This window comes from Impatiens glandulifera, chromosome 1 (assembly GCF_907164915.1).
Source record: "Impatiens glandulifera chromosome 1, dImpGla2.1, whole genome shotgun sequence".
NCBI lineage: Eukaryota > Viridiplantae > Streptophyta > Magnoliopsida > Ericales > Balsaminaceae > Impatiens > Impatiens glandulifera.
The window spans coordinates 156,714,378-156,736,303 of record NC_061862.1 but is presented as its reverse complement, the minus strand read 5'-3'; the positions used below and the strand labels follow the sequence as shown (position 1 = coordinate 156,736,303).

The window sequence follows — 21,926 nt, the reverse complement described above, 5'->3', positions numbered from 1 at the left end:
CAATCAACTTTTTTTTTAATAAATTCTTACTTTTTAGTTATTTTCTTTTTATAAAAAATATTCAATTTCCTACAAATCTTAACCCATAAAATTTTTAAATAATCCATAAATGATTTATATAAAAAAATAATATACAAACACCTAAGAGTTTCAAGGCTAAATTGCTTTATTAAAAAAATAATTAAGGACAAATACTCTTTAGTACTTTTTCTTTGCTTTTAAAAGGAAGCCAAATTCTCAATTTTTATCATTTCCCCCATAACCCCAACATCAATAATAATAATAACACCTTTCATAATTCATATATTTATTTATGTATTTATTAGAAGAGTGCCATATGTAGTGGTTTAAATTCAATCATTAAAATATTGTTTTACTTAAAGTCAGTGTTACAATAATAAACAAACGGGCCCTCTACTTAAAGTCATTGAATTATTATTTCAGGAGGAAAAAAGGATAATAAGTCCTTGAACTTTCCATTAATGTTTAAATAAATCATTAAACTTTAAAAAGATACAAATAGATCAAATTTGTTTATTAAAATCAGAACCAATAATGAGTTTTCCAATTATTAGCTATGAGGATGATTGTTGTTCATCATAAGGCAACTTACAAGCAGCAGCAGCACTAACAGCTTTGTCTTTAGGCTTGAATTTGCCAAGCATTTCAGCTACTGTTCTACATCGACATTGATTTCCAGGACGAATCACATCTCCATAAACCGCCATTTCAATTATGTCAAGCTCCTTATCTGTCAATCAATCAGAATCTATAACATTAACTAAATATGTTCATATTCAAACATATCTCCCATATTTGACATTTCACTTTTCATATATTGAATCAAGATCAATGCAAATGCAAACTCATTATCAAGCTTCTTATCTGTCAATGGAATCTCTAACATGAGCTAAATCTTCTCATATTCAAACATTATTGTAGAACATTGAAGTTTTTCATTCAATTTTAAGTGATTGATCAAACATATCTTCCCTATTTGACATTCACTTTTCAAATATTGAATCTTCATGAATGCAATTGCAATTTACAAACCCATTATTTATCTATGTCATACATCATCAATCTCATGTCAAACTCCTTATCTGTCAATGGAATCTATAACATGAACTAAATCTTCTCATATTCAAACATTATTGTAGAACATTGAAGGCTTGAAGCTATTCATTCAATTTTAAGTGATTGATCAAACAAATCTTCCGTTATTTGACATTCACTTTTCAAATATGGAAATCTTCATGAATGCAATTGCAAACCCATTATTTATCTATGTCATCCATCATCAATGGAATCTATAACATGAGCTAAATCTTCTCATATTCAAACATTATTGTACAACATTTAAGTATGTCTCTTATTTGACATTCACTTTTCAAATACTGAATCTTCAAGAATGCAATTGCAAACCCATTATTTATTATCTCATGATAGCTCAAAATAAGCAATAAGGGAAGCGAACAAACAACATACCAGTGAACTTGATATCACAAGAATAGTCTTGTAATTGAGAAGAATCAATAATCTCTTTGTTTGATTTAAGTCTATTAACCCTTGTCTGAAGAATCTGACAATTTTCCGCAACAGATTCACCACCTGATAGTAAGTAGTTTACAGATTTCCCCAATCAATCAATCAATCAATTTGTAAGTGCTTAAATTCGCAGATCAAAGCGATGAAGAATGAAGGAAAAACCTTTGGAGTAAGGGATTATGTGATCATACTCGAAGCAGAGACAGCCTTGACAATTGCAGAAGCGCTTGCATACTATATTACCAGCAGCGTCCTTCCGCCACCGTTCAGGATGCCGGCCGGAAACGATCTCTGCGTTGGACCAGCACTTTGCTTTTGCCTTCAAATCAAAGAACCTTGGCCTATCATCCTTTCCGGCACCGGCACCGCCACCATCAGTTTCCCGATGACGGCGCGGCGAGGAAGGAGAGGTCATTTCGCCTAATTGACGCCGGAGTATAAAAACATTTCACAATGACCTAATTGTTTAATATCCTTCTTCAATTTATTTTATTTTTAAATAGATTTTTTTAAAATTTATTTATTAACATTCACGTTCAATAAAAAATAAAAAACAGTTTGCATTTATAAAGATAAATTTAAATTCGGACATAATGTATTGGTTATACTCTGTTATAACCTTGTAACCCATCATATATGTCTATTAGTTTGATAATTTTTAAATATCAAACCATATACATGCAATAACTAATATTTGACATTTTGTAAACTAATTTTTAAATAATTACAAAATAATACATAACAACAATTTCAAACAATTTATCTTATTAAACAAAAACAAAAAAATGGATATTTGTAAAGTTTTGTTGTAATTCGTATTACTAAGTAAGGGATGAAACCAAATATTAAATTGAAAGGGTCATGTTAAATTTAGAGGAATGATAAACTCAACGAAATATTAGCGAAAGCAAGACCACGAATTTTACGTGGCAAAGCCACGTGGGTAGGAGAGAGAAACAGAAAAAATAAAATAAATTGAAACGTTTTATTTCCCCCTAAAACCAAAACCCTCTTTCTCTCTTTTTCTCTTTCGTTTCATTTCCCCTAAACCCACCGGCGTTTCTTTTCTTTCATTTTTATCGACTTAACTTTCGATCGATCGAAATGGTAAGTCTTCTTCCGTTTATCTATTGTTCGTTATCTTCCATTTATCTTCCGTTTCATACTTCTTCTTGTCTTCAAGCTGGTACATGTGCAAGTGCAAGTTCATCATCTGGCAAAACAACACCAACTCCAAGGTAAAAACACCATGTATTCATCTTTTCATAATTGAATCTATTTTGGCATTGATAGTTTAGTGCATGGGATTATGGTTAAGATGATTAGGGTTTAGATGATTGGTTTATGGTTTAGAATTTAGAGATTAGGGTTTAACTGCATTTTGGGTTTAGTTGCTAAAACAATTTCAATTAGGGTTGTAAAAAATAGCCATTTCTGTTCCTTAAACCAGCATTTCTGGTTCCGAAACAGGCATTTCTGGTCTCGAAACAGGCATTTATGGTCCCAAAACAGGCATTTCTGGTTCCAAAACAGCCATTTCTGGTCCCAAAACAGCCATTTCTGGTCCCGAAACAGCCATTTCTAGTCCCGAAACAACCATTTTTAGTCCCGAAACAGCCATTTCTAGTCCTGAAACAGCCAAAAATGGTTATTTCGGGTTCAAAAATAGTTATTTCGGACCCTAAAATGGTTATTTCAGACTCCGAAATGGTTTCTATACGATCTTTTATGGTTATTTTATTTTTTTTAAACCAATAATCTTATTGTAATGCTAATTTGATTTGTAGGTCATGTATGAAAATTCAGATCTTCTTATTGATCAAGTTAATGAAGAAATGAGATTATTTGAGATCTCTCAAAATATATAATTGATTTTATTTTAAATGTGTTATAAAGGACAAATTGTAACATTGTAAATCACATTTTTTTAATGAAGATAATTTTTTTCTTTACTCTCCATTAATGGACTTCTTATGATCTCTATAACCAGCAATGACATTTTTGTCCACATGATTCATTATTAATTCATTTGTATTATAGATTTTGTATAGAAAAAAAAAAGCAATGAATAGACAATCAAATTTACTGAAATTCTTTGAGCAAAAATTATATATATATATATATACTTGATGTCTTTACAATAAATTAACAACACAACTTAAATGTAATCTATTTTTCAGACCTCTCCAATAGATCATTGTTATTCTTCACTGTCTACGCCGGAGAAATGACAGTTAACTGCAAAGAAATGAAACAGCCATAAAAGTTCTTATAGAAACCATTTCGGGACCCGAAATCACCCCACAAAATTTGGGACTAGAAATCACCCCGAAATGCTGGTTTCAGGATTAAAAATAGTAGTTTCGGAACCAGAAATGTTGGTTTCGGGACCAAAAATAGTAGTTTCAAGACTCTTTTTTACAACCCTAATCCAAATCGATTCAGCAGCTGAAATAGAATATTGATATCCAAATCTTTTACAACCCTAATCTAAATCGATTCAGCAGCTAAAGCATAAACGTTAAACATAAATATTGATATGACAATCATTTCGAACGGAAGATAAACAAAGGAAAGAAAAAAGACTTACCATTTCGATCGATCAGAAGAGAAGAAGTCGATGAAACGTTTAAGTAAGATCGACAGTGGGTTGGGTTTTGGGAAATTAAACGAAAGATAAAGAGAGAGATGTCGTGAGGGTTTTGGTTTTGAAGAAAAATGAAACGTTTCATAAACGGAAGAAGTCTTACCATTTCGATTGATCGGAAGAGAAGTCAATGAAAATAAAAGAAGAGAATCGCTGGTGGGTTTAGGAAAAATGAAACAAAAGAGAAAGATAGAGAATGAAACAAAAGAGAGAGAAAGAATAGAGTTTTGGTCTCGGGGAAAATGGAAAATTTCAATTTAATTATTTTTTTTACTCTCTCTCCTACCCACGTGGCGGGAAATTTGAGGAAATGACCCCAAAAAGGGGGCTAAATGCGTACGGTGCGGGGGGATAATTTTTATAGCGCTGGTGACCCCCAAACAATTTTCTGCCGAAAATACCCCCGTTGCGTCACGCACCCTCCCGTTGCGTGACGCACCTGAGGGCATTGTGAAAAGTCCACAATGCCCTTACTATATAATAAAAAAAAACTCAGTTCTTTTCATTCTTTCTTTCTTCTTCTCTTTCTTCACTTCCCTTCTCCTCCTTCTCTCTAAAAAACCCAACCACCGACCGACGAAGACGACGACGGAATCCATTCTCTTCCTTCACAATGTCTCTTTCTGCTTCTACAGGTATTCTTCTCCTTCTTCATTTCTCTTTCCACGCTTTGTTTGTTAGGGTGTAGTGATTAGGGAATGAGTAGGTGGAATGCCACCGTCGCGGCGGAAACTGGGTGCGTAACGCAGTTGCGTCACGTAGTTGCGTAACGCAGTTGCGTCACGTAGTTGCGTTACGCAGATGCGTAACGCACCCCATACACTTTACTTGCATTTCATTGTTATGGAGTCTCTCGATTGATACTATCATTTTTTCAATTGCAGCTGAAGTATTTGCTGACGTATTTGTTGTGTACAATGGAGAGTGGCAAATTGCAGCCAATGGTACCAGGTCTTTCTCTGCACAATCATGCAAAACCATGGATATACCTCAATGTACTACATTTGCTGAATTAGTTGATACAATCTATGAGACGATTAACGTGCAAAAGTCTGCATATGATTTAGTGATTAAAGTCATGTATGATCCTTCTGTAAAACTTCCCCCTGTTGTTATTGAGGGAGATAAATATGTGGGCATGTATTTATCACGGTTGATATCGGGTCGAAGTTCGTCATCTTCATCACCACTTTGTGTCTCATTAGTAGAGAAGTACCCAAGTCAAGATACTACACTACCAATCATTACTCAAAAAACTATACCCGGCGTTGTTTCTCGAGTTGTTTCTCAACAGATTTTATTTGAAAGTGATAATGAAGGAGGAGGAGAAGAAGATGAACGGGCTCATCATGAACTGATTAATCATGAACGCGTTATTGACTTTAATTATGAACGGGTTAGTGATTTCCAAGCTACTACTAGTCCTGCATCAGTAGTTGCACGCACGCCGCACCGGTCAATACCTACACCAATCGGTACACCATCTAGTGCAAGAGCGTCAATGGGTACACCATCTAGTGCAAGAGCGTCAATGGGTACACCATCTAGTGCAAGAGCGTCAATGGGTACACCATCTAGTGCAAGAGCGTCAATGGGTACACCATCGACAGACCCTACAGATGTATCACCGACAGACCCTTCATTTGCATTGGCGTTAACTAGTGAAACCGTATTGGAAGTCGGTACGTTATTTGATACTAAAAAAGAACTTCAACTGACGCTATATAAATATGCGATGACTTATCATTTTGAATTCAAAGTGAAAAAGTCTCGAAAACATCTTTGGTATGTGAAATGTATGGATGAGACATGCAAGTGGAGCTTACGTGCTGTGAAAGGTAAGTTTTCCGAGATGTTTGAGATTCGGAAATTCAATCGACAACACTCATGCTCAGTTTTGTCGAGGCCGGAAAAAAAAATACAAACACCGGCATGGGTTATTGGGCAGTGCATGAAGGGTAAGTACATGGACCATCACCATAACCACTTGCCTAAAAAAATAATTGAAGACATGCAGTCAGCTTATGGGATGTTTTTGACTTATAATAAGGCTTGGAGGGCAAGGGAAACGGCTTTAACGGCGGTGCGAGGAACGGTAGAGGATTCTTATGGAAAATTGCCTTCATACCTATACATGTTGGAGAAGAATAATCCGGGTACCATAACAGATATTCAGACAGACGAGCACGGCCACTTCAAATATATGTTCATGTCTCTAGGCCTCTCAATTAGGGGTTTCAAAGCCTTCTGTCATCCCGTATTGTGTGTTGATGCAAGTTTTCTCAAGCACAAGGTGGGAGGTCAACTATTGGTGGCTGTTGCATTGGATGCCAATGAGCAACTGTATCCTGTTGCATTCGGCGTTGTTGATTCAGAGAATAACAACTCGTGGACTTATTTTATGCAAAAACTTAGAGAAGCAATTGGATTAGTTGATGATCTCGTCTTCGTATCCGATAGACACCCAAGTATAGCCAATGCCTTGTGTGCTGTTTTTCCAGAAGCAGACCACGGTGCGTGCACATATCACATAAAGATGAATATTAATGCCAAATTCAAAACTGATAATTGTCATGTCGAGTTTGATTTGGCTTCTCGTGCGTACACTATCCCCCAATTTAATCGGTTTTTTTGACAAGATCAGGGTTAAAGATCATAGGATTGCTGCCTATTTGGAAGAAATTGGGTTTCAAAGATGGAGTAGAGCATATTTCCCCGGTAAGCGATACAATCAACTCACAAGCAATTATGCAGAGAGTTTGAATAGTCAGTGCAGGGAAGCCAGAAAGTATCCAATTTCAGCAATGCTTGAGTCTTTAAGAACAACATTACAAGGGTGGTTTAATGATAGAAGAGAAAAAAGCGTCCAACCACCAAGAATTTTTATCTCCAACGTATGAAAAGTTATTATGTGATGGTTTTGAGAAAGCAAGATTCTATACCGTATCATCCCTTAACCGATTTGAGTTGTATGTGCATGATAATGAGGCACATTATAAAGTCAATTTAAAGGACAAGGACTGCACTTGTAGGGTATTTGAAGTCTCCGGTCTTCCTTGTACACATGCACTGGCTGCTGCCCGTCACAGGAATGTGGTTCCTTACGACTTATGCTCAAGGTATTTAATCGTTTTGAACCTATTTATTTAACCTATTTTTAATCGTTTTATTTTCCTTCTCATAGGTATTATACAACTGTATCTTGGTTGAATGCATATGCGGAGACATGTTATCCGGTTGGTGATGAAGAGAATTGGGATCTTCCCGATATTATCAAACAACGCGTGTGTCTAAAACCACATGTGAAGGTTAAGAAAGGTCGGCCACAAACTAAACGTAGGACATCCCAAGGTGAGGTCCGTAAGGTCCCGAGACGATGCAGTTCATGTGCAGGTCTAGGACATAATAGAGCAACATGCAAAGCAGTGATGCCTGCACCGTCTACCGCAAGAGCAAGAGCATCATCTCAGCAGCATGAGCCCTCATCATCTCAGCAGCACGAGCCCTCATCATCTCAGCAACATGTGCCCTCATCATCTCAGCAGAATGAGCCATCATCATCTCAACTGTACGAGCCCTCATCTCAACTCTACGAGCCATCATCTCAATCTTACGAGCCATTAGCTTAGAATGAACTTGTTAGTGTTGTGTTGTGGTGTTAATGTTGTTTTTGTAGACTTATTACCAAATATCTTGTGTGGAGGTGTTAATGTTGTTTTTGCATCAAGGATTCAAGGATTCAGTAAAGTGTATTGTATTGTAACAAAAATTCATTGAATGTTGTTTTCTGGTGTTTTCTGGTGTTTTTGTAGTTTTCTGGTAAATGTAATACAGGGACAGGGTTTTTGTACCAAGTGTTTTTGTAGACGCAGCTGCTTGACGAAACTACTTGACGCAGCTGCTTGACGAAACTGCTTGACGCAGCTGCTTGACGAAACTGCTTGACGCAGCTGCTTGACGAAACTGCTTGACGCAGCTGCTTGACGAAACATGGTTTACATTAGTGCAGAACCTATTACATTAGACATGGTTTATATAACTGTGTACTTCAGGCATTAAATTAATTACAATAACATATATATCATTAACAACATTTGATATCATTAAATCAACCATATTACAAAGGTTTGAGATTAACATTACAAAAATTTGATATCAGTACAGTACAAAAGTTTCATAAATAACCTATGGATCTACAAGTCCATGAAATAACCTCACTGCCCACTTTTCTCTCCAAGCTTTCATCTCATTTGAGGTCACTTCTGCTAGATTCAGACCTGCAGTCAAGTACTCAATATACATTAGTACAAATACACCACAATCTCCACTCTTAGTTGCTTTGGGAACTTCTGACTCTGGAAGTCTTGTGTATGGCAAAACGGAATCAGGGTTGAGCAGAGGAAATCTTTGTTTATCTTCAAGAGGCAATGCCTTGTCAAATATAACCGGAATCATTTGGCACATCGGTAGCACAAACTCATCAAGATTAGCATAACATCCAGGATCGCAGTCATATACGTCTACGCGCCATTGCTGTAGACGGACAACACAAAGTATCCAGTGGACGTCTTTGATGTTCAAAGGAATATATATATCATCGCATACTTTCCAACTATTCCTATAGTTGCTTTCATCGCCCAAGAAGTATTCGAAAAAGTTTTCAATGTCAAACTCAATACGACTTTTCTTAAACGCAGCGTACTCAGCAGTGAACCTGGTGTGGAGCCAACAATCTCCAATAAAGAAGTTCTTCTTATATGTCTTTGGATATACCCAAGCTCTTCTTCTCAGAATGAAGCAACCTGCATCGATTTCCTACACAAGAGAAACACATTTAAAATACAATTTGCAAATCTAAAATTATTCTAACATGAATATTACTTACATCATCAGTCAGCCAGGTGAACCTTTTTAGCATTCGGCGAAATAATGCCTTATCACCTAATATAGTATGGAGCTCAATTTTTGTGTTGTCAGTTTTTGGATCTTTAAGTCATGTTTGCAATTGATGAAGAAGTTGATCGTCATATTTTAGAAGTGGATTGACGGTGATAGGATCTTTTAACTTGGGCTGTTTCAGATTGGGGTCGGTGAAATCTGGATCATTCTTCGGCCTCCTATTCCTTCTCGTGACCAATATGACTTTCTTAGGAAGAGGAGGAGGAGTATTCACTATTTCCAGTTCATCTTCGTCATTTTCGTCTTTCTTCTTCCCAACCTTCTTCCCCACCTTTTTCTGAAAAGTCTTTTGTATAGGCTTTCTCTTCACTTCTTCTTTCTTCTTCACTTCTTCTTTCTTCTTCACTTCTTCTTTCTTCTCCCCTTCTTCTTCAATCTCCCCTTCTTCAATCTCCCCTTCTTCTTTCTTCTCCCATTCTTCAATCTCCACTTCTTCTTTCTTCTCCCCTTCTTCAATCTCCACTTCTTCTTTCTCATTCTCCACAACGGCCTCTTTCTCGACAACATTCTCATTCTCGACAACAGCCTCATGAATAACGTTCTCGACAACATTCTCATCCTCAACATTCTCATTCTCAATCTTCTTCTGCTCCAATTCAACATTGTCTTGCAAAATGGCTCCATTATTAACCTTCTCATTCTCCTTTTTCTCCTCTTCTTCATCGAGAATGTCATTCAGACCAATGTCATTCTGCTTTTCTTCCTCTTCTTCGTCAAGAATGTCATTCTGCTTTTCTTCCTCTTCTTCGTCACGAATGTCATTCTGCTTTTCTTCCTCTTCTTCGTCACGAATGTCATTCAGATCGATGTCATTCTCCTTCTGCTCCTGCTACAAAAGTGAAAAGAATTTATATACAGGATGCGTCAAGCAGCTGCGTCAAGCAGCTGCGTCAAGACATTAAAAAACAGAAAGCTCTAACAGAATTACCTGGTTGGTGACATGGTTGCTTAGACTGAGAATCATCTTTTCAAACCTCGTAAAGTAGTTTTGTTGATTCAATTTGATGTCTCTTATGTCTCTCTTGATTTCTTCGACATCTTTCTTTATCTCTTCGACATCCTTCTTTATCACTCCGGCATCCTTTATCTGAACATGAGATGCCGGTGCCGGTTCACGTGCAGGTGATGATGGAGGTGTTGAAGTTGCGGATGGGGGACTCATGTTACGCAGGCTACGACGCTTGATGGCTGCTTTGCTGGGGGGGGATATATCATCATATTCAACATTCCTCTTCCTCTTGGAAGGTTGGACATTAGTAGGTTCTTCATCAACATCTTCATCATCATCATCTTCAGCAACATCTTCATCAGCCTTTCTCTTTTTTCCCCCATCAGTAACTCCCTCAAACAAATCATCGTATGAATTGTTAATGTGTTCAAAATCCTCCCCACTGTACAAACTCGTCTCCTCGGAGGACTCTTCCATCTTAGAAAACACAACGCTGTTAAAGGCAGATTGCATCTCCTGAAATGTATTCTTCCTTTTCGATTGATACAACAGTATCCTTGGGCGAAAAGGGCCATCAACGTCTTTCCTTGTGGCGAATTTAGGGACCAAGTTTTGAATGATCTCATAGCTCCACACTTGTAGTGCTTGTACAAACCCATACACGTTATAAGCAAAAGAATTAGTAACTCCACTCCCTTTCCTGGACATATATACGGACCTGTGGTGTTTCATGTCCTGGTCAAGACCCCTCATGGTGAATCTAAATGACACCTTCCCCCATGGAAATCGGAGGAAATCTTCAACATCTTCAACCATATGGATGATTTTGAGATTTAAAAGCCGTTTTGGGTCATATGAGAAGAGGTACTAGTTAATCAAGCAGATCAACCCGATCTTCTATGCGTCTTCCTTATCGGTGCATTTCATGAAAATAGATTCCAAATCCATCATTCGAATTGACGTATTCCTTTTGAAATATTTTATCAGCAAGGGTGGACAACCTCGGCATTCATCTTTGTATTTAAGCAATCTGTCGAAGTTGAGGCCTGTAATCAATGCGTACTCTTTCAGACCAAAAGTATATTCCTCCCCATTAAAGTTGAAAATCATCCTATTCAAATTGGCCTTCACCTTCCGAACCAGCAACTGATGTAAAATGGTCCCTGAGAACAACAAGTCTGGGACTCCTCTCAATAAATACTGAAATTGAGAATTTAGAGCCCTCTCCATAAGACCCAGCGCTTCAAACCTATCAGATACTTTTTTCAAGGCTAGGACAGATTTCAATGAAATCCTACCAGGAAAATCATAAACCGTGAAGTCTGCCATCTATAAAAGAGAAAACAAAAACAACAATGTTTGTGAAAACCTTTCACAACAAATATAAACAAACGAGAAGAAAAACAACCGTCAAAATAGCTAGAAACAACTATCAGATGCGTCAAGCAGCTGCTTGACGCAACCCAACCCATAAACCGTGCATGAACCATTTGAAATCAAGAAGCATCCTACCCTAATTCCTAACATAAAACATGCATGAACCGTTTGAAAGAAGGAAGCAACCTACCCTAAAACCCTAACATAAAACATGCATGAACTATTTGAAAGCAAGAAGCAACCCTAAAAACATAACATAAAACATGCATGAACCATTTGCAAGCATGAAGCAACCCTAAACCCTAACATAAACCATGAATGAACCATTTGCAAACAAGAAGCAACCAACCCTAAAACCTAACATGAACATAAACAAACATAACTAAAACTAACCTCATGAAGTCAATGAATGAACGAGAAGATGAAGACGAAGACGAGCAGGAAGAGACGTCGAGGCAGGTGCGTCGTCGAGGCAGGTGCGTCGTCGGGTGCGAGAGAGAGAGAGAGCATGAATAGTGGTCAAGGCTTATTTGGGTTTTTATATAAAATAAAAATAAATGTGACGCATCGTATCCTACTTGACGCATCCGAGTTGACGCATCGGAGTTGACGCATCCGAGTTGACGCATCGGAGTTGACGCATCCGAGTTGACGCATCGGAGTTGACGCATCCGAGTTGACGCATCGGAGTTGACGCATCCATCTTGACGCATCCGAGTTGACGCATCGGAGTTGACGCATCCATCTTGACGCATCCATGTTGACGCATCCATCTTGACGCATCCATCTTGACGCATCCTACGTGACGCATCCTACCAAACAAACAACCTGCATTCAACGAATCAGCGAATCAATGAGGAACGTTCTGTAAATGAAATATACACGAACTAAATAGGAAATCGAAACAAACAATAACGAAATAAACACAAAATATAGTGGAATGGTCGAATGAAATGTCAATTTGTTCGAAATCCTAAGCGCTGTGCAAACTCGTCTCCATTGGATGTTCTTCGAAGCTATATGCCGTTGAATATGGTGCCATGGTCGACGGTGCCTCTTCGATTCGTTCTTCATCGCTGAAAAAGAAGAGAAAATCTTCTCCGCCACCATTAGGGTTTCACGGAGGAGAAGACGGATGAGAGAGAAACTGAAACGAAAATGAAAAAAAATTAAGTCTTTATAGGGTTCAGGGTGCGTCACGCACCTGGAGGGTGCGTGACGCATGGGTAAAATGGTCATTAAAAAATTTGGGGGTCACCAGCGCTATAAAAATTATCCCCCCGCACCGTACGCATTTAGCCCCCTTTTTGGGGTCATTTCCTCAAATTTCCCCACGTGGCAGGCCACGTATGATTCGTGGCTTAGCTTTCGTGAGAATTTCGTTGAGAATATCATTTCTCTTAAATTTATTACAGTTTTATTTTTACTACACAAATCTTAACGGTTCAGTTTGTCGGTTAAATGTTATCGAAGTTGTTCAAATCGTTCAAACCAACTAAATGTGTAAAATATAATATTTAAATAAGATGAAAAACAAAAATCGAACATTAAAATGACAATGATAAATAATATATTATAACTATTATATCATAATAAAACATTTAAACTAATAATAACAAAGAGAATATCATGAAGTTAAAAATTTATTAGTATTTATTTTCAAGATTGTTGATCTCTTGTTTAGTAAAAAAAGTATTAGTATGATGTATTTGTGTTTTGAAAATTTATGTTAGTGATTTATTAATTATATTATCGAATTTTAGATTTTATTCATAATATTTGTATTTTTTTTCTATACATTAAAATATGTACAATTTTATTATTGATATATATATATATATTTAATTTGTTTTAACAAATTTAATAATTGATCAAACAAATTAAACAATCTTCTAACCATTCAATAGAATATGTTCTTCCACTATCTATCCCTTGATGAACAATTCTTCTCCACGTATAATTTTGAAGAGTTTTAAAGCAAAAAATAGATATTAAAACATCTTGTGGACAGCAAATTTGAACCCTACCAATCACCTAAAGAAAATGTGAGAAGAAAATGAAATTGAGTAACAAAAACTTGTGGAAAGAATTATTTATATTTTATTAGAAAGTGTTACATAAAAATTACAATGAAAATATATGGTTCGAAACCATAACTGAAATAAAAAAAAAAAAGAATGATGAGAAATTAGGAATTCACACTTTTAGTTATATATATTGATATATACCTATACTAATATATCAAATTTTCTGCAAATTTCCTTTTTCCATTTTTTTTCCTATATAAGTAAATAAAATAATTAAAAAACAACAATTAAGAAAAAAAAGTAGCCGTAGAAATCTGAGTTAGTTAGTTCTCTTCACCCTCTTCTTCAAACTCTCCTTCCACCTCTGCCGTAGCATCCTGATATTGCTGATACTCCGCCACCAAATCATTCATATTACTCTCCGCCTCAGTAAACTCCATTTCATCCATTCCTTCTCCAGTATACCAATGCAAGAAAGCCTTACGCCTAAACATAGCCGTAAACTGTTCGCTCACCCTCCTAAACATCTCTTGAATCGAAGTCGAATTCCCAATAAACGTCGACGCCATTTTCATTCCAGTCGGAGGGATATCGCAGACACTCGACTTCACGTTGTTAGGAATCCATTCCACAAAGTATGAAGAGTTCTTGCTCTGTACATTAATCATCTGTTCGTCAACCTCCTTCGTGCTCATCTTTCCCCTGAACATAGCTGAAGCTGTTAGGTATCGTCCGTGACGAGGATTCGCAGCACACATCATGTTCTTCCCGTCCCACATCTGTTGAGTCAGCTCTGGTACCGATAGGGACACGTATTGTTGAGAACTACGGGAGGTTAGTGGAGCGAATCCAACCATGAAGAAATGAAGTCTTGGGAATGGAATTAGATTCACTGCTAGCTTCCTTAAGTCGGAATTCAGCTGACCGGGGAATCTCAAGCAGCATGTTACACCGCTCATGGTGCCGGAGATGAGATGGTTCAGATCTCCAACTGCATGCAATTCATATTCATTCAATTAACTAAATGAATCAGGAATGTATATATGTAAGAAATTATTAATACATGTGGGATTGCTGAGCTTCAATGTGCGTAAGCAGATGTCGTAGAGAGCTTCGTTGTCGAGGACCATGCATTCGTCTGCGTTCTCTACCAGCTGGTGGACTGAAAGAGTTGCGTTATAGGGTTCAACCACAGTATCGGAGACCTTTGGTGAAGGGAAAACGGAGAAGGTGAGCATCATTCTATCTGGATATTCCTCCCTTATCTTTGATATCAATAGTGTTCCCATTCCAGATCCAGTCCCTCCTCCAAGTGAGTGACAAACTTGGAAACCTAATTAATCACAGTCAAAATGTTACAAGAAAGTGATGACTCTCTAGATTCATTCAAACAATGTTACATATCAATTGAAGTAATGAATGAAATTAGTCAATTGCGAAAGGAAATAAGAAGGTGGTTCTCTAGATTGATTCGAACAGTGCTACATATATCAATGGCAGTAATGAATGAAATCAGTCAATTGTGAAAGGAAACAAGAAGGTGATGATTATCTGATTATCTAGATTCCTTCAATCAAACAATGCTACAACATATCAATGGCAGTAATGAATGAAATCAGTCAATTGTGAAAGGAAACAAGAAGGTGATGATTATCTAGATTCCTTCAATCAAACAATGCTACAACATATCAATGGCAGTAATGAATGAAATCAGTCGATTGCGAAAGTAAACAAGAAGGTGATGATTCTCTAGATTCATTCAAACAATGCTACATATCAATAAGTCGATTGCGAAAGTAAATAAGAAGGTGATGATTATCTAGATTCATTCAAACAATGCTTACATATCAATGGCAGTAATTAATGAAATCAGTCAATTGCGAAAGGAAACAAAAAGGTGAGACTCTAGATTCATTCAAACAATGCTACATATCCATGGAAGTAATGAATGAAATCAGCCTATGATTGCGAAAGGAAACAAGAAGGTGATTCTCTAGTTTGATTCAAACAATTCTACATATCAATGGCAGTAATGAATGAAATCAGTCTATTGCGAAAGGAAACAAAAAGGTGATTATCTAGATTGATTCAAACAATGCTACATATCAATTATAGTAATGAATGAAATCGGTCTATTGCAAAAGGAAACAAGAAGGTGATGATTCTCTAGATTGATTCAAACAATGCTACACATCAATGAAAGTAATGAATGAAATCAGTCTATTGCGAAAGGAAAGGAACGCTAAATACCTTGCATAGCATCGCAATTCTCTGCTTCCTTCCGAACAACGTCAAGAACAGAATCAATTAATTCAGCTCCTTCAGTATAATGACCTTTCGCCCAATTATTTCCAGCGCCGGACTGTCCAAATACAAAGTTATCTGGACGAAAAACCTGTCCGTACGGTCCCGACCTAATACTATCCATAGTGCCAGGCTCGAGATCCATAAGCACCGCTCGAGGAACGTAGCGGCCAGCTGAAGCCTCATTAAAATAGACATTGATCCTTTCCAATTGTACATCGGAGGATCCTGCATACTTTCCTGTTGAATCAACGCCGTGTTCATCGCAGGTTACCTCCCAAAACTTGGAACCGATCTGGTTCCCGCATTGTCCGCCTTGAATGTGGAGGATTTCTCTCATTGTTGTTGTAGTCGTTTCGTCTCATTGATCGATGAGGTTTTGAAATGGAGAGAATAATGTAGAAGAATGAATGAACGGGAGAGAGAATCGGAGATGAAAAATGAATTTGGATTTCGATCATTGGATTTGGAGGAGAGAGAAAGAGGTTTTACCATGCAAGCGGTTGGAGGTGGTTTCATCAAGGCATAAAACTTCTTTTTCCTTCCTCAAACTATTTCTATTTATTCATATCGATCTTCAAACTTATTTATTTATTGAAACAGTTTTTTTTTAATTTCTTTGTCTCATTGAATAATATTTAAGTAACATATAATTTTAATTTTATATTAAATTGTTACTAATTATTCATAATAATGTTAATTTCATATACAAACAAAATGAATGAAGTAAGAATATCATTCAATTACTGAAATTCAATACTAATAAAATTATATATGTACAATTTATAAGAGTATTTCAGTCAATACTTATTAAAATTGTTATAAAAACCGTTACAGGAATAAATTTTTTTTTTTATAAAAAATGCTTAACTGAACATGAGTAATTCAATAATAATACATGTACAATCCATAAAAGTATTTCCGTCAATACTTATTAAAATTGTTATAAAAACCGCTACATGAACCACACAAAAAATAAATTATAAAAAATACTTAACTGAAAATGAGTAATTTATTTTTAAAGAATGATTTTTATTTTAAAAAAAAATTATATATATAAAGTGAGATTAATTAACTTAGTTGATGTAATTAAGAGTTTGATTCTTGGACCATTAAAAAGAACCGAATTCTTCTGCTTTCATTAAAGTTGTCGTCCGAATATTATGGTCATTCTTATCATGATAAGAATGAGAATATGCTGTATGGACCGGTCACGTATTACATTTTTATTTTAAATTTATAAATTTTATAATTATATATATATATAACGGAAAATATTGAGAAATATACAGGAAAATGATTTATTATTTTTCGGATTGTAAATTTTAAATTCTCTTCTTTTACCTTTTCAATCTTTTCAATTAAATAAAGGGATTCATATATATTTATATATATAATAACCACTTAACAAAGCCTAAATTCAAATATTAAAACAAAAAATAACAAAAAAATAATGTACAGTTTACAAATAAAACATGAAAATCTAAAAACTAAAAAATAAAAATAAGAAATAAAAGAGAAAAATATTATAAATGAAAAAAATCCATTTCAAATATTTGTTTACGGAAATAATTAGAGAAAAAATGTGATTATGTCACATTTTACTAAATAAATTATATTGTAAAAAGTTTGAAAAACAGTGTTTTTTTAAAATTATATTATTATTAATAATAAAAAAAATATTGGTTAAATTAAGAAAACTTTAATTTAATTATTTTTAAATAATTATTAAAAATAGTAATTCATTATTTTCTAAGTTTGAAATGTATAGTATTTATATATATTATAAAATGATAAATATTTAATAAAATATATAATTTGATATATTTAAGATTTAAACTTTATAAAAATAAATTTAAAATTTTTTAAAAATTTTAAATTATAAAAAAAATAAAGCTATTTAAGATTGAATTTTATTGTAAAAAAGTTTGAAAAATCAAATTTTTTTTTGGTTTTTATTTGAATTTATAACTATTTTTTTTTGATAAATTTGTGTAATTTATTTTTGATTTTTATTTGAATTTATAACTATTTTTTTTTAAGAATTAAATAATAAATATAAGTTATAAAAATATAAATTATATAGATAAAAAATGTAATAATAAAATATGAGAGAAAATAAAAAAATAAAAATTGAAAATAATAAATTAATCATATTATATTAGAAGAGAGTTGTCTCGACGGAGTCTTCGAGACAGATATAACAGCTAAAACATATAAAATAATAAATATTTAATAAAGTATATAAAAATTAATATATTTAAAATTCAAATTTTATAAAAAAAAATTCAAAATTTTAAAAAAAAAATTAATTAAATGTAAAAAAAATAATATTATTATTAATAATAAAAAAATATTGACTAAATTAAGAAAACTTTAATTTAATTAGTTTTAAATAATTATTAAAAATAATAATTCATTATTTTCTAAATTTGAAATGTATAGTATTTATATATATTGTAAAAAGTTTGAAAAACAATGCTTTTATTTTTCTATTTTTTCTTATATTATTATTATTATTAAATTATTATTATTAAAAAAAAATATTATTATTATTATTAATTTATTATTATTTTTATTGATAATAAATTATTATTATCATGATAAGAATGAAAATTTATGTACACGGTCACGTATTGCATTTTTTTTTATAAAACTTTTATGAAAAAAAAAAAAAAAAAAAAAAAAAAAAAAAAAAAAAAAAAGCCTAAATTCATATATTAAAATAAAAAAATTATGTACAACATTTACAAATAAAACATATAGATTTAAAACAATTCATACATCAATCACAAAATTATTAATAAATTATCTTTACCCAATTTCATAATCAGAAGCTTAAAATCCATAATTGAACCGTCATCCAAAATAATAAAACCTCATAAATTTAACAATAATAAGTTAGACTTTAGAATATTCAGACTATTACTAAGATTTCAATAAAGTGGCAAAAACAAATTTAAGTAACCAAGAAGAAACAAATTGAAGAATTGTTAGTATCTACAAGAAAATAGTTTGCAATTATATAAGGTCATAAATACGATTCTTATCAAAATACAAACGGAAAATGAAAAACAATATTAGATTGTTTCGCTAGTGAGTTAAGGAAATAATTAGAGCAACCGTGTGATTATCTCACATATTACTAAATAATCTATATAACCTTCACAAGTAAAATGAAAAATGTTATTGAAACAAAAAAACAAAATGAAACAACTATACATTCATTTCAAACACTAAAAAGATAAAATGAAATATATATTTAGACATTTGTGGTTTATCTAAAAAATATTCAAATTCTAAAACATGTGTTCAAAGCATGTAATAATATATAGAACATTTTAAATAAATATTAATATATATACTTATATATATAAGTGTAACTAAAATATAATCAAATACTGCCATTAAAAAGTGGTGTTGTAAAAAAAATATTAGTCAAAGTACACTTATTAAGAAAACATGCTAAATCTTGACTAATTAGATAAGGAATGATGAAGTCGTTTTAATTGAAAATTCAAAATCGTGATATTTAAAATTTAAATCGTGATATTTATTATTTTAAAAGTCATTTTTGTCCAATGAGATTAGAGATATCAGTTATAATTTGTTTTGTGGTTTTCGATCTAAATTATTCCATTAGAAATGGTTTTTCCCGATTTATCGGGAATGGGAGAGAATGATATTTGTGTCACTCGCGCCCGATTTAACTTTAATTCTGTCCTAAATACCAAAAAAATACAATTAAATATATAACATTTTTCTAATATATTTATTTATTTTTCATATTTGATAAATAATTTAAGTTTATTTTTTACAATAATATAAAATTTTAATATATAATATTAAAAAACATGTTTATATAATTTAAAAAAAAATATATATAATATAACAATGCCCATATATATATATATATATATATATATATATATATATATATATATATAAGGGCTTGTTCGGATCGAGTTTTTTAAAAAATGTAGAGGGAGAAAATAATAATGATTGGTGATGATTTTGAGAAAGTGATGATTATTTTTGGTAAAATGACTTAAAAGGTATTGATATATATAAATAAAATAATAATTTAAAATAAAGGATATTTTAGTATTTTAGTTAATGAAATGAGTGATGTGATTGTTGAGAAGTAATTAATTGAAAAATTGATTTTGTTTGGGTTTTTCAAATAACCCAAAGAGAAGAAGCCAAGTTTGTTTTCAATAACCTATATTGCAAATAAATTAACATCAAACTAAGAATTGTTAGAATAAATCTAAAAAATGAATTAAACTTAAAATTCTTAAAGAATAAGTTTATACTAATTAAATGAATTAATAAAAAAATCTGTCAGACTATTTTGATTCCGAAAATAAAAAAGTATAAGTTGGAATCAAACAAAGCATAAGAGGGTGCTAGTACTAGTATATTAGGGTTCTCCTTCGCTCCACCTAGCTATCATTCATTCAATTCAAAACAATAGAAATGGCAAATCCTAGGGTTTACTTCGACGTTACAATCGGCGGAGCTCCGGCCGGCCGAATTGTGATGGAGCTGTACGCAGACACCACACCTAAGACGGCAGAGAATTTCCGCGCACTCTGCACCGGAGAGAAAGGCAAAAGTAAGAAGAGCGGCAAAGCACTGACCTACAAAGGATCGTCGTTTCACCGTGTGATTCCCGGATTCATGTGTCAGGGAGGAGATTTCACCTTCGGAAATGGAACCGGAGGCGAATCGATCTACGGTAAGAAGTTTCCCGACGAGAATTTCGTGAAGAAACACACCGGTCCAGGTGTTCTGTCAATGGCGAATTCAGGACCGGGGACGAATGGATCGCAGTTCTTCCTGTGCACGGCGAAGACTGAATGGCTTGACGGTAAGCATGTAGTGTTTGGACAGGTTGTTGATGGAATGGATGTTGTGAAGGCGGTTGAGAAAGTTGGATCGTCTGGCGGTAGGACTTCGAAGCCTGTTGTAATTGCTGATTGTGGTCAGCTTGTTGCTTAAATCTTTGATTGAATGCTGCTTATAGATTGATCTATCTATCTATCTATGATCTATCTATCTATCGATTATGCTTTGATTTCATCTTATGTTATTAATGGTTCTTGGCTTTGTTTGCTAAGACTAAGAAATTGTGATATGATGCTAAATTGCTAATGGTGAAAATAAACTCATACTTCATTATTATTATTATTATTAAATCATGATCCAAGATTTCTCGTGAGAATTACAGAACTTGATTACTGATAGATTAGTACTTGTTGAAAATTTTCTATTGAAAAAAAAAATGTCAAATCATCTCCTATCTTATAAAAAATGATAAACTCAACGAAATATTCAATGAAAGTAAGTTCACGAATCAACGTGGCATGACATGTGGGTAGTAAAGAGTGACATGTGGGTAGTAAAGAGAAATTTTTTAAATATTCCGAAACTGTAATTTCGGGTCCCAAAACGGTTATTTCGGAAAAAAAAAATTTATTTATTTTTCTTCCCGAAATGACCGTTTTGGGACTCAAAATGAGCGCTTTCAGGACGTGGGGACACATGGCAGGCCACGTCGGATTCGTGAACCTACTTTCGTTGAGTTTATCAATCCTATATATCCATCCAGTGATAAAATAACCAGGTAATTTATCAAAATAAAATATAACTCAACTCGCAATCACCATTAATAATAATAATAATAATCAAATTTAAATATAAGATTCACTCAATAGTAATAAAAAAATAACAATTTAACAAGTAAATCATAAAAATTGAAATAGAATATACAAGTAGTTTTTAAACTAATGTATAGTGTATATAAATGTCACCAACATTAGTCCCACTAACTCTAATAGTTCATCAAAGCTGAAAAACAAAAAAACCACAAACAAGTACCGCCACCAACATTAGTCCCACTTACTCGCTCAAACTTTCCATCACCATCAACCTATAGAAGAAAATTCAAACCAGATTATTTGAAAACGTAAAACTGAAGAAGTGTATAATGAAACCAGTCAAAATACCTTGATTATACTTACTCCTGATCTTATGTTAACAAGAAGATAATGAAACAGTTAATTCTGGCCAATTTGTACAAACTCTTTTCGTCGCCTTCCATATGCGTGAA

General features: G+C 33.6%; 3 protein-coding genes across 3 annotated transcripts; 1 reads left to right on the top strand and 2 right to left on the bottom strand.

Moving 5' to 3' along the window:
• Nucleotides 1-342: 342 nt before the first annotated feature.
• Nucleotides 343-1,996, bottom strand: LOC124912591 (the record flags this gene model as incomplete). Its single annotated transcript, XM_047453236.1, has 3 exons — nucleotides 343-751; nucleotides 1,489-1,611; nucleotides 1,711-1,996. Coding segments are annotated over 3 exons (585 nt in total), but the record flags the coding sequence as incomplete, so codon positions are not given.
• An 11,615-nt stretch (nucleotides 1,997-13,611) lies between these two features.
• On the bottom strand, nucleotides 13,612-16,282 carry LOC124920346 (tubulin beta chain-like). The gene is made up of 3 exons (XM_047460814.1): nucleotides 15,758-16,282; nucleotides 14,571-14,840; nucleotides 13,612-14,498 (listed from the first exon to the last, which is right to left on the bottom strand). Exons 1-3 carry the CDS (start codon nucleotides 16,149-16,151, stop codon nucleotides 13,831-13,833), a joined length of 1,332 nt encoding a protein of 443 aa, XP_047316770.1. The 5' UTR covers nucleotides 16,152-16,282; the 3' UTR covers nucleotides 13,612-13,830.
• A 3,976-nt stretch (nucleotides 16,283-20,258) lies between these two features.
• On the top strand, nucleotides 20,259-21,007 carry LOC124920345 (peptidyl-prolyl cis-trans isomerase-like). The gene has a single exon (XM_047460813.1). It carries the CDS (start codon nucleotides 20,291-20,293, stop codon nucleotides 20,813-20,815), a length of 525 nt encoding a protein of 174 aa, XP_047316769.1. The 5' UTR covers nucleotides 20,259-20,290; the 3' UTR covers nucleotides 20,816-21,007.
• Nucleotides 21,008-21,926: the final 919 nt, after the last annotated feature.